Source organism: Oncorhynchus masou, chromosome 9, assembly GCF_036934945.1.
Source record: "Oncorhynchus masou masou isolate Uvic2021 chromosome 9, UVic_Omas_1.1, whole genome shotgun sequence".
Classification (NCBI taxonomy): domain Eukaryota; kingdom Metazoa; phylum Chordata; class Actinopteri; order Salmoniformes; family Salmonidae; genus Oncorhynchus; species Oncorhynchus masou.
The window spans coordinates 1,009,823-1,024,012 of record NC_088220.1 but is presented as its reverse complement, the minus strand read 5'-3'; the positions used below and the strand labels follow the sequence as shown (position 1 = coordinate 1,024,012).

General features: G+C 46.0%; 1 protein-coding gene across 1 annotated transcript in view; it reads right to left on the bottom strand.

Moving 5' to 3' along the window:
• The window catches only part of LOC135545421 (iron-sulfur clusters transporter ABCB7, mitochondrial-like), a 57,788-nt gene that overhangs the window by 31,338 nt on the left and 12,260 nt on the right, over positions 1-14,190 (bottom strand). The window contains exons 4-6 of the mRNA XM_064973028.1: positions 9,916-10,035; positions 3,340-3,472; positions 47-315 (exon numbers count right to left, since the gene is read on the bottom strand). Coding sequence (XP_064829100.1) covers positions 47-315; positions 3,340-3,472; positions 9,916-10,035 — 522 coding nt within the window. The remainder of the gene's footprint in view (positions 1-46; positions 316-3,339; positions 3,473-9,915; positions 10,036-14,190) is intronic.

The window sequence follows — 14,190 nt, the reverse complement described above, 5'->3', positions numbered from 1 at the left end:
TGTTCATGATAGTATGGATATATGGAGGCAGGGGGACTTTACCCACCAGGATAGCAGAGACCAGCCCCATCTCAAAAACAGTGGGTCCCAGGTTGAAGACAATGGCAGAGAGGACGAAGGAGATGCCCCTGGTGCCCCTATCAATGGCCTTTGACATCGCCCCCGTCTGGCGGGACAGGTGGAAGCCCAGGTCCAGGCTGTGGAGGTGCAGGAACACGTTCTTGGCGATACGCCGGATGGAACTCTGGGCCACCTTCCCAAACACGGCGTTACGCAGCTCGTTGAAGAGGGCCGAACCGGCACGGGACACACCGTCTGGGAGAAGAGGGAAATAGAGGATTTCGTCAGGGCTTTGGCTACATAGGGGCGGAGCTCAGCGGAGAGAGGTGCAAGCCAACCTTTGTAGTTATCAGGTAAAGCCCAAAAATAGAGTTCCATTGATTTGATTAAACTAGGCAAGTCAAATGAGGTTAACCTCAGGTACTTGAAAAAATACATACTATTAGGGTTAAATACTATTAGGACCCAGGTCTGGCTCAAAATGGACATGGCTGACAAATCTAGCCTGAATTTATGAGAGGAGACTGTTCCGGCCCAGGGCAGCCCATGCAATAATGGAGACAGTTCCAACCCAGGCCAGACTGGTAACTCTAATGAATTTATCCTCTGCAGCAGAGGTAACTCTGGGTCTACCATTCCTGTCGCTGTCCTTCATGAGAGCCAGTTTCATCATAGCGCTTGATGGTTTTCGCGACTGGACTTGAAGAAACTTTCAAAGTTCTTTAAAAATGTTCCGTATTGACTGACCTTCATGTCTTAAAGTAATGGACTGTCGTTTCTCAAAACAAACTTTGTCACATGCGCCAAATGCAACAAGTTTAAACTTTACCGTGAAATTCTTACTTTCAAGCCCTTAACCAACAGTGGACATCAAGAAGAGTTAAGAAAATATTTACCAAGTACACTAAAGTAAAAAGTAACACAATAAGAATAACAATAACGAGGCTCTATACAGGGGTACTGGTACAGAGTCAATGTGGAGGCTATATACAGGGGGTACCGGTACAGAGTCAATGTGGAGGCTATATACAGGGGTACTGGTACAGAGTCAATGTGGAGGCTATATACAGGGGGTACCGGTACAGAGTCAATGTGGAGGCTATATACAGGGGTACTGGTACAGAGTCAATGTGGAGGCTATATACAGGGGGTACCGGTACAGAGTCAATGTGGAGGCTATATACAGGGGGTACTGGTACAGAGTCAATGTGGAGTCTATATAGAGGGGTACCGGTACAGAGTCAATGTGGAGGCTATATACAGGGGGTACTGGTACAGAGTCAATGTGGAGGCTATATACAGGGGGTACTGGTACAGAGTCAATGTGGAGGCTATATACAGGGGGTACCGGTACTGAGTCAGTGTGGAGGCTATATACAGGGGTACTGGTACAGAGTCAATGTGGAGTCTATATAGAGGGGTACCGGTACAGAGTCAATGTGGAGGCTATATACAGGGGGTACCGGTACAGAGTCAGTGTGGAGGCTATATACAGGGGGTACCGGTACAGAGTCAATGTGGAGGCTATATACAGGGGGTACCGGTACTGAGTCAGTGTGGAGGCTATATACAGGGTGTACCGGTACTGAGTCAGTGTGGAGGCTATATACAGGGTGTACCGGTACAGAGTCAATGTGGAGGCTAAATACAGGGGGTACCGGTACAGAGTCAGTGTGGAGGCTATATACAGGGGGTACCGGTACAGAGTCAATGTGGAGGCTATATACAGGGTGTACCGGTACAGAGTCAATGTGGAGGCTATATTCAGGGGGTACCGGTACAGAGTCAGTGTGGAGGCTATATACAGGGGGTACCGGTACAGAGTCAATGTGGAGGCTATATACAGGGTGTACCGGTACTGAGTCAGTGTGGAGGCTATATACAGGGTGTACCGGTACAGAGTCAATGTGGAGGCTATATACAGGGGGTACCGGTACAGAGTCAGGGGGGGGGTCAATGTAAATTGTCCGGTGCAGATTACATTAATTGCTCAGCAGTCCAATGGCTTAAGGAGCTTTTTGGTCAAAGACTGAGCACTCCGGTACGGCTTGCCGTGCGGCAGCAGAGGAAACATGGCCTTTCTGCCGATTATATAGGTCCTGGATGGCAGGAAGCTTGGCCCCAGTGATGTACTGGTCCGGTCGCACTACCCTCTGTAGAGCCTTACGGTCAGATGCCTAGCAGTCGCCATACCAGGCGGTGATGCAACCGGTCAGGATGCTCTCGATGGTGCAGCTGTAGAACTTTGAGGATCTGGGGACCCATGCCAAATCTTTCCAGTCTCCTGAGGGGAAAAGGTGTTGTTGTGCCCTCTTTACAACTGTCTTGGTGTGTTTGGACCATGTTAGTTTGTTGGTGATGTGGACACCAAGGAACTTGAAACTCTCGACCTGCCCTACTACAGCCCCGTCGATGTTAATGGGGGCCTGTTCTTTTCTTTTCTTTTTTTAAATATATATATATATATATATATATATATATATCCCATTTAGCAGACGCTTTTGTCCAAAGCGACTTACAAGTCGGCTGGGGCCACTACTTTTACATATGGGTGGTCCCAGCGGGAGTCGAACCCACGACGCTTGGCGTTGGCGTTGCAAGCGCCATGCTCTACCGACTGAGCCACACAGGACCCCTGTAGTCCACGATAAACTCCTTTGTCTTGCTCACATTAAGGGAGAGGTTGTTGTCGTCTCTGACCACCTCATTGCTGTCTGATCAGGCCACTGTTGTCGCCCAATAAACTTGGTGTTGGAGTCGTGTTTAGCCACGCAGTGGTGGGTGAGCAGGGGGTACAGAGATATATATATATATTAACATTTTTGATCATTTTCTGTTCTCCTCTCCTTTTAATTCAAGTACTTTTCAAGTACCAACTTGAGAAAGCGTCAGATTTTCAAGGTATCCCAGTACTTGAATATCAGTATGCCAAATTCAAATACTTTAAGCACCTCTAGCTAGCTGCCAACAGGACTGTCTGCCGACTACCGTTGTTCATTAGTTGTTTTAAAATCAGCAGTCAGAGCCAGGGTTAGACGATGGAGGCAGTCTGGACTCATAGGAAGGACTGGTCACCAACACCCTGACCTCTGACCTCTAGTCTATTCACAGTGACAGCAGAGAGGTCGGGACACAGAGACGAGGTTTGATATACTTGTTTAATGTAATAATTATAATAATATAATTGTTTAATCCCAGATTGATTCTATAATAACTCCTGGACTGTGACAATATTCTGTTCCAAGATATTCCAATACATTAATATTTTGTGGGACTTACAGCCAATCAGAACAGCAGTTGCCATGGTAGCCACGGTGCTGGGGGCGTCCTGCAAGTTCAACATATGACCTGACAGTCCATTCAGCTCGTCCACAGCATACTTAAACATGAAGGGTACCATCACGTTGGTCATCTAGAGAGCGAGGGGGGGGAGAGAGATGTGAAATCATTAATTTCCACTCTGATGGTAGAAGCTAGGTGCAATAGGGCTGGCTGAGTGTGGGCTTGTAGTATTACTATGGAATACAAGGAAAAGTCAATGTTCCACGGGTAAGCTATCGGTTCCAGAAATCAGGAAACTCTATAGACCTCTATATCTACATGATTGACTTGTCCAACATAACAATATAACAGGTGTTGGTGGTTACTACTACTAACCTAAACATTTTAATCAATATAAATTTAAAAACAATTATTCAATGAGAATTGTTAAAGGAAACACAGGCACCACATTACTACAAGACAAAACACCTCCATCAAGCCTGATGGATGTTCGTAGGAAAGATGTTTTATTCTAAATATGGAAACACACTTTTAAAGGAAGTGGAACGAGGTAATGTCTTAGTGTGGGAAGAATGCATTACCTTACCTTGTATTCCGGTACAAATCACATTATTATGGGAGCACCTTTGAGAGTATGAATTAGGCTGTTTGAGAAGGTTTGAATCTTAAGCTACCTGCCTACACATTGTTGAGGAGTTTGGAGGGTACTATGGTGTTGAAGGCTGAGCTGTAGTCAATGAACAGCATTCTCACATAGGTGTTCCTTATGTCCGGGTGGGAAAGAGCAGTGTGGAGTGTTATTCGTCATCTATGGATCTGTAGAGGCAGTATGTGAATTGGACCATTGGTTCCAGGGTGTCTGGGATGGTGGTGTTGATGTGACATGACCAGCCTTTCATGGCTATAGGATGTGAATGGGCGATAGTCCGTAGCACATGTTACCTTGGCATCCTTGGGCACGGGGACTACGGTGGTCTGCTTGAAACATGTTGGTATTACAGACTGGGTCATGGAGAGGTTGAACATGTCTGAAGACACTTGCATTCTGGGTACATGTCCTGGTATTCTGTCTTTGCCTGTTTGATGGCTCGTCGCATTCTAAAAACCGCACAATAAAAGCCCAGGAGTCAATGAACGATACAGGTGACATTTCCCAGCTTTAACCCTGATGACAATAGGGGTTTACAACAATGTCCCTCCGGTCTCCTGGAACTAACCACTGCTGCCGAAACAACTGAAATGCCTTACAGAACAGCCAAAACATGACTACTGCTGACTGCTACTGCTGCAATAACCTCACCCCGGGCTATTGCATACAGTATTTAAGCCTGCGATATCAACAAGTTGTCCTTAGTAGGAGTGATCACTGAATTTATATGGGAGTGACCTTACTGAGTAAAGTTTAGGTAATTTAAGCAAATCACATGTCTGCGAGGCATGGCTCCAAATGGAATCTAAACACATATAGGGGAGGGTTAGGGGAAAGAGCTGTGTGAGATGATTGGTTTGTAGATTAAGCCGATGCACTGAGAGCTTCTCCTTGTCGTTCTATTGGCTAATGAAGGACAAGTTTGACGAGTTGGTCCACCAGACTCTTTGCGCATTTGGGAGGAAGTGTCTGGTAACAAGATTACTGATATGATGGATGGGGTCTTTTCCAATTATAAAGCTGAAGATAATCCTCGTTCAACACACCGTGCCAATCAAGTGAAATAGACTGAGGTAGAGATAAAGACATCTGGTCTAGACGGAGAGATGAGGATACTCTGTGCCCTCAGGCCTTGGCTGGACAGGGGAAATAGACTGTGCGGACGCCCCGTTGCCGTGCCGCCCAACGCCCCGTTGCCGTGCCGCCCAACGCCCCGTTGCCGTGCCGCCCAACGCCCCGTTGCCGTGCCACTCCCTGAGTCAATACATGTTAGAAACGCCTTTGGTAGCGACTACAGCTGGGAGTCTCCTTGGTTAACTCTCATAAGAGATTTGCACACCTGGATTGTACAATATTTTCCCATTATTCTATTTAAAATAAATTCTTAAAAGCTCTTTCAAGGTGTTGGGGATTATGGCTAGACAACCATTCAAGTCAAGTATTGACGTAGATTTTCAAGCAGATTTAAGTAAAAATAAAAACACTTGCCAGTTCAAGCATTCACTGTCTTCTTGGTAAGCAACTCCAATGTAGATATGGCCTTGTGTTTTAGGTTATTGTCCTGCTGAAAGATGAATTCATCTCCCTGTCTCTCCCAGGAAAGCAGACTGAACCAGGTTTTCCCTCAAGGATTTTTCCTGTGCTGTATTCCATCCCTTTCTTTTCATCCTGAAAAACTCCCCAGTCTTTTGTCGATGTCAAGAATACCCATAACCATGCAGCCATAACCATGCTTGAAAATAAGGAGGCAGTAACTCAAATGATGCATTTGATTTTCCACAAATGTTAAGGCTTTGCATTTAGGCCCAACATTTTGTTTTGTACAGTATTACTTTAGTGCCTCGGTGCATGTTTCGGGAATATTTGTAATCTTATCACTCTGTCGTTTAGGTCATTATTGTAGAATCACTACAATGTTGTTGATCCATCCTCAGTTCACCCATCACAGCCATCGACCTCTGTAGCCATTTTAAAAATCACCAATGGCCTCATGGTGACATCCCTAAGCAGTTTCCTTCCTCTCCTGCAGCTCAGTCCAGAAGGGCGTGTGGTTTACAGTGTTTTCAGGTTGGCCATACAGCTGATTGCAGACTAACTTTCAGCCGGTTACTATAGCTGCTAGTCAGAAGGAAAAACAGTCTGCTGACCCACTAGAATTAACCTAATGTAGCAGGCATAAAAGAAAACACCTGAGCGAAGTTGGCACATCCGGTTGAAGATGGCTGTATCCCTGAGAACCAGAAGCACCCGGTGGAAGATGGCTGTATCCCTGAGAACCAGAAGCACCCGGTGGAAGATGGCTGTATCCCTGAGAACCAGAAGCACCCGGTGGAAGATGGCTGTATCCCTGAGAACCAGAAGCACCCGGTGGAAGATGGCTGTATCCCTGAGAACCAGAAGCACCCGGTGGAAGATGGCTGTATCCCTGAGAACCAGAAGCACCCGGTGGAAGATGGCTGTATCCCTGAGAACCAGAAGCACCCGGTGGAAGATGGCTGTATCCCTGAGAACCAGAAGCACCCGGTGGAAGATGGCTGTATCCCTGAGAACCAGAAGCACCCGGTGGAAGATGGCTGTATCCCTGAGAACCAGAAGCACCCGGTGGAAGATGGCTGTATCCCTGAGAACCAGAAGCACCCGGTGGAAGATGGCTGTATCCCTGAGAACCAGAAGCACCCGGTGGAAGATGGCTGTATCCCTGAGAACCAGAAGCACCCGGTGGAAGACGGCTGTATCCCTGAGAACCAGAAGCACCCGGTGGAAGACGGCTGTATCCCTGAGAACCAGAAGCACCCGGTGGAAGACGGCTGTATCCCTGAGAACCAGAAGCACCCGGTGGAAGACGGCTGTATCCCTGAGAACCAGAAGCACCCGGTGGAAGACGGCTGTATCCCTGAGAACCAGAAGCACCCGGTGGAAGACGGCTGTATCCCTGAGAACCAGAAGCACCCGGTGGAAGACGGCTGTATCCCTGAGAACCAGAAGCACCCGGTGGAAGACGGCTGTATCCCTGAGAACCAGAAGCACCCGGTGGAAGACGGCTGTATCCCTGAGAACCAGAAGCACCCGGTGGAAGACGGCTGTATCCCTGAGAACCAGAAGCACCCGGTGGAAGACGGCTGTATCCCTGAGAACCAGAAGCACCCGGTTGAAGACGGCTGTATCCCTGAGAACCAGAAGCACCCGGTGGAAGATGGCTGTATCCCTGAGAACCAGAAGCACCCGGTTGAAGATGGCTGTATCCCTGAGAACCAGAAGCACCCGGTTGAAGATGGCTGTATCCCTGAGAACCAGAAGCACCCGGTGGAAGATGGCTGTATCCCTGAGAACCAGAAGCACCCTGTGGAAGATGGCTGTATCCCTGAGAACCAGAAGCACCCGGTGGAAGACGGCTGTATCCCTGAGAACCAGAAGCACCCGGTGGAAGACGGCTGTATCCCTGAGAACCAGAAGCACCCGGTGGAAGACGGCTGTATCCCTGAGAACCAGAAGCACACGGTGTAAGACGGCTGTATCCCTGGGAACCAGAAGCACCCGGTTGTTGGCAACTCCGATAAGGGTGCACTAGAATTAACAATATGATCTTCTAGACAGGACAGGAGCCTGTCAGTCACAAAGGTGACAGAGAAACACTGCTGGTTTGACAGTCTGCCATTTGTCCCGCCTCTCGGTACCTGGGTGTGTTGTGTGCGCTGTAGTTGGGGTTGAATTTCTACACGGATGTGAGTGAATAATTTACACGCCCCATATATAACAGAGTGAATATAATACATCTATAATGAAGAGTCAAAATCCACTTAGCCTATTGTTTTCTGGCACTTTTATTTATTTTCCTCTCGGTCCAACATTAAGGCCCGGGACCAGTAGAAAAACGTCAGGCCAGTGGAGCTCGTCAGGCAGGGGGGCTCGTCAGGCCAGTGGAGCTCGTCAGGCCAGTGGAGCTCGTCAGGCCAGTAACTTTTCAGAGCTTTTTGCATTCCAGTTCCAACATTTACCTGCTCTGTCTACTACTGAAAACCATTGAAGACCTAAATGTCATACGCTCTCTGTATTTGGAGCAATACGATTGGCCATTCATTCAAGTATCATCCAGAGCTCCCACGAGTCACAACTTCTCGAGCAGTCCAGGAGTTGATGCCATCACACAACGCGCCAGAGCAGTCCAGGAGTTGATGCCATCACAACTCGCCAGAGCAGTCCAGGAGCTGATGCCATCACAACACGCCAGAGCAGTCCAGGAGTTGATGCCATCACACAACGCGCCAGAGCAGTCCAGGAGTTGATGCCATCACACAACGAGCCAGAGCAGTCCAGGAGTTGATGCCATCACACAACGCGCCAGAGCAGTCCAGGAGTTGATGCCATCACACAACACGCCAGAGCAGTCCAGGAGTTGACGACCTAGTGGGTTAACGGTCTTGATCAGGGGCAGAACAGATATTTACCTTGTCAGCACGGGGATTCGATCTTGCAACCTTTCGGTTAAGGGCCCAATGCTTTAACCACGAGGCTCCCTGCTGCCCCATATATGGGGGACAGAGGAAGGGTTAGTCCTTCAAAAATCATGTCAACTCCTATTATGTCACCCAGAGTGAGTCCAATGTAACTTATTCCACCCAGAGTGAGTCCAATGTAACTTATTTCACCCAGAGTGAGTCCAATGTAACTTATTTCACCCAGAGTGAGTCCAATGTAACTTATTTCACCCAGAGTGAGTCCAATGTAACTTATTTCACCCAGAGTGAGTCCAGTGTAACTTATTTCACCCAGAGTGAGTCCAGTGTAACTTATTTCACCCAGAGTGAGTCCAATGTAACTTATTTCACCCAGAGTGAGTCCAATGTAACTTATTTCACCCAGAGTGAGTCCAATGTAACTTATTTCACCCAGAGTGAGTCCAATGTAACTTATTTCACCCAGAGTGAGTCCATGTAACTTATTTCACCCAGAGTGAGTCCATGTAACTTATTTCACCCAGAGTCCAAAGTAACTTATGTGATTTATTAAGACACATTATACTCCTGAACTATATTTTAGTTATTTAATTATTCATTTGTAAAAATGTGTAGAATTGTATTTTCACTTTGACACTGAGTATTGTGTAGATATATATTTCAATCCCACATTGTAACTCAAAATGTGAAAAAAGTGGACTTTCTAGAAGCACTGTACCTCCCAGCCTGCAGCTGTCTCTTCAAGCAGCCTACCTTAGCTCCAGCAAGCAGCCTACCTTAGCTCCAGCAAGCAGCCTACCTTAGCTCCAGCAAGCAGCCTACCTTAGCTCCAGCAAGCAGCCTACCTTAGGCTCCAGCAAGCAGCCTACCTTAGGCTCCAGCAAGCAGCCTACCTTAGCTCCAGCAAGCAGCCTACCTTAGCTCCAGCAAGCTAGCCAGCAAGCAGCCTACCTTAGCTCCAGCAAGCAGCCTACCTTAGCTCCAGCAAGCAGCCTACCTTAGCTCCAGCAAGCAGCCTACCTTAGCTCCAGCAAGCAGCCTACCTTAGCTCCAGCAAGCAGCCTACCTTAGCTCCAGCAAGCAGCCTACCTTAGCTCCAGCAAGCAGCCTACCTTAGCTCCAGCAAGCAGCCTACCTTAGCTCCAGCAAGCAGCCTACCTTAGCTCCAGCAAGCAGCCTACCTTAGCTCCAGCAAGCAGCCTACCTTAGCTCCAGCAAGCAGCCTACCTTAGCTCCAGCAAGCAGCTCCAGCAAGCAGCCTACCTTAGCTCCAGCAAGCAGCCTACCTTAGCTCCAGCAAGCAGCCTACCTTAGCTCCAGCAAGCAGCCTACCTTAGCTCCAGCAAGCAGCCTACCTTAGCTCCAGCAAGCAGCCTACCTTAGCTCCAGCAAGCAGCCTACCTTAGCTCCAGCAAGCAGCCTACCTTAGCTCCAGCAAGCAGCCTACCTTAGCTCCAGCAAGCAGCCTACCTTAGCTCCAGCAAGCAGCCCCAGGGCGATGGCAACTCTAGCCCGAAGATCAGGCCGGTCCTTGGGCCACACGTAGGACAACATGTTAGACAGGATGGTCCGGGAATTCACCTCCTTCAACTGCCACCAGGACACAAGAAAAACACTGTTAGATTATATAATTGTTTATTCACATGGGTCAATTGGTAGAGCATGGCGGTTGCAAAGACAAGGAATGTGGGTTTGATTCCCGCTGGGGCCTCCTATACACACACACATGACTAAGTTGCTTCGGATAAAAGCGGCTGCTGAATGCCTTCCACTATTATTTATGTATCTGTTCCTCCTCACTGACCACAGAACAGGAAGGTAATGGACCAAACGTCACAAGGTTTTGGAAAAAACTGCACTCGTCCAAAACACAGGCAGAGACTAACGACAGGCAGAGTAAGTAGTAGGTCATAATAGTCAGTAATGTCCAGAGTAATAGTACTATTCAGTAATAGTCAGAGTACCAGTAATAGTCAGAGTAACAGTAATAGTCAGAGTAACAGTAATAGTCAGAGTAACAGTAATAGTCAGAGTACCAGTAATAGTCAGAGTAACAGTAATAGTCAGAGTAACAGTAATAGTCAGAGTACCAGTAATAGTCAGAGTACCAGTAATAGTCAGAGTAACAGTAATAGTCAGAGTACCAGTAATAGTCAGAGTACCAGTAATAGTCAGAGTAACAGTAATAGTCAGAGTACCAGTAATAGTCAGAGTAACAGTAATAGTCAGAGTACCAGTAATAGTCAGAGTAACAGTAATAGTCCACATGTTTCTGAAGCAGTAGCACGGCTGGGGTTGATGGCCGGGGCTGATGGCCGGGGTTGCTTTTACAGCAATATGACAAGACGTGATCTGTAGCTCTCTTGCCCAATTGCTTTGACAGACAGGGAAAACTAGAGCCCCCTGGGCTGTAGTTGCTGTCCAGCCCCCAAGGGGACACTGACACTTGGTGCGGGGGTGTGTATGCCCAAGGGATGGAGAGAAGACTGGCCGTCTGCCTCCAGGTGGACCTGGAGAGCCAGCCTGACATCTCTTAGTGGGCCGTAGGGATAGGAAAACTGCTGGAGATGGATAAAACCCGTTCTCACATGGACATCAAGGGCTCCCACCATTTTAAAGTAAACTGTGAGCGAGTAGCCAGTGATCAGAGCATTGTCTTCAAGTTTGGTTGCCTACGGTTTGTAAATGGATTTAAGCAATATCTATGCCATCTAGTGGCCACAAATTTATGCCACCATTAGGTTCAGGATTCTAGCACTGCAGGTGGCAGTAAATCAATCAGCTTTACACTTATTTTAAACAAAATACCTACTTTAAAATGAAGACAGCCTCGATGGTGCTGCTCATGCTGTTGCAGACGCCATAATGGCACCGATACAAAGATCAGTCCTCTATCTATCTCTATGCTACAGACCTGTCTCCAGGTAGACCCGGAGATCCTGTCTGACATCTGCCCCGGAGGCCGTGGGGTTGTCATCACATCTGAGGTGGCAAGATGGGTTGTTTACCTGCTCTGTCAGCCAGCTGCCACAGTGGCCTGGACTAGAGGCTGCTACACAGCTGCAACAACACCAAGGTGATTATAGGAACGTGTGTGTGTGTGTGTGTGTGTGTGTGTGTGTGTGTGTTTTGCACGGTATACAGAAACGATGGTACTTTTCCAATACAAAAAAAATTAACTGTTCATTGTAGAATTTTTGTTAAGTTTGGTACCAAATGTGTCTCACGTGACAGAGGATCAAGTCAGCCTACCAGCACAGCCACTTTGTAGCGCCAAGAGCAAAGAGTCTGCTGAACGTCCTGATTCATTACTAGAGCCGTCTGTCCACTTCCTGATTCATTATTAGAGCCGTCTGTCCACTTCCTGATTCATTACTAGAGCAGTCTGGCTGTGTTGTTAGCTCCCTGCTCATCATGTTGTACACAGCTCCACTTCCTGATTCATGACTAGAGCTGTCTGTCCACTTCCTGATTCATTACTAGAGCAGTCTGGCTGTGTTGTTAGCTCCCTGCTCATCATGTTGTACACAGCTCCACTTCCTGATTCATTACTAGAGCCTTCTGTCCACTTCCTGATTCATTACTAGAGCCGTCTGTCTGTGTTGTTAGCTTCTCTCATGATGAACTGAAGTTAAAACAGATTCCACATTCTGCCTTGAAATTATATAATTAATTTCTTAAAGAGACAGAAGCAATCCCTTTTTATAAAAGTGCGCTATGCAAATGTTGTTGATCAGTACAATCAAATATTCTCAACAAAAGAAATCCCAAATGGAAGGGATTGTTTTTCATCTGTAGCCCCATGAAATCAACTAAAACAAGCTGAATAAGTCAATGCCTGACGCTCCTACTGAATACGTAGTCACCTGTATTGTGGGAAGACCTAGGTGACATCTTGATTTACCCAGTTTATAAATAGAGATTGACCAGTCAAAAAATTATTACAATTAAGTTGTTTTGTAGTGAAACTGGTAAAACAAGTCAAATATATTTTATAATTGATTACTTAAATGCATACATTGCGTTCTAAAAAAACTTTAAAATGTAATGATATTGAAGTGAAAAGATGTCCAACGATTGAACAAAGCTGAGTTTGGTCTGGATCAGGTGTCATTCTGGGACTTTGTCTAATACGTTTTTAAATTGCTGTGTTATCGTTTTGGTATTGAGTATCGTGATACTAAACCTGGTATTGAAGTTTTTTTTAAGTCTGGTATCGTGACAACACTAGGGTGTTTGTGTTAAAGTCTAAATCTGGTATCGTGACAACACTAGTGTGTTTGTGTTAAAGCCGAAATCTGGTATCGTGACAACACTAGTGTGTTTGTGTTAAAGCCTAAATCTGGTATCGTGACAACACTAGTGTGTTTGTGTTAAAGCCGAAATCTGGTATCGTGACAACACTAGTGTGTTTGTGTTAAAGCCGAAATCTGGTATCGTGACAACACTAGTGTGTTTGTGTTAAGCCAAAATCTGGTATCGTGACAACACTAGTGTGTTTGTGTGGCTTTAATCCAGTGGTGTAAAGTACTGAAGTAAAAATTCTTGAAAGTACAATTTACAGTTCCTTGCCTTATTCCACGTTTTGTTACAGCTGTCATGACAATGCCCTGTTGGTGAGGTGTATGAGTGACCCTTGGAAAGCCCGTTGTTAACAGAGAGTCGGGTAACATCAAAAGGTTGGGGAACAGAACCATATTTTGGTAATCCAACCAGTTGAAAATATGCGTTGCTACTTAAAGGATGTGAAATCATATCAGTCGTCATCTGAGACATTATTACTGATGATAGGATGACAAACGATCTTGGAAAGTCTACACATTCTAGTTATCAGATTAACATGGAATTGTTGTGCAATTTAAATGTTTAAATATGAAACTATTTGTGAACAGATGAAATGTAATTTTAGCTTCTAAATGAGAGAATTGGTTTTCATAAGAGAACTAGGCTCAATTCAGTGGCTCCGCCCAAGTGAACAGACATTGGTTGTGAACTATGAAACACGCCCTTCTCTCCACCACTATATAAGCCCTTTACGAACATTTTACATTTGTGTTTGAGGACATGAGGACAACGGTCCATACGTTAAAAGGGTTCATATCAAACTACAGAACGAAGCCAACTTCAGTGTGAGCTTAAAGTACGGCAACTTGGTATGAACTTTGATCTCTAATTCACTAAAGAAGTGATACCTCCTAGCCATTGAGTTAGCAGCAGCGGCTGTAAACATGGGAAGGACAGAAAAGTATCTCTTCAACCAAAAACACGACTTTACTACAACACATCCGTTCTACCTTCTTCAGAGGACAGGAAGATCTCTGTTGAGCAACACTGCCTTCCATCTACGACCAACCTTTTGAAAACGCAGCTCAGTAAATATTTCTTAAATTTTCCTTTTCCAAATGGGTGGTTATTTAGAATGCATAAGATTCTGTATTTACAATAGCATAGCTTTTACAAGGTCCGATCAGAGACCAAATACCTTTGTTCCTCAGTCTTCCCGCTCTTTCATTCAAAACCCAACCCCTTTTCTTTGTGTAACCAGCCATCATATCGTTTCCGTCCGCTAGGGACATTTACTTTTATGACAATTAGTAATCAATGTATGATCCATCCTTTTGTATATGTAATTCTGTGTGAGTATTTATTTAATAAATGCCTAAACAATTAAACCAAATGTTGTATTGCTGATTCAACTTGTTAGCCAGGGTTCGAAGATAACTTGTAAATTCTTGGTTTCAGATG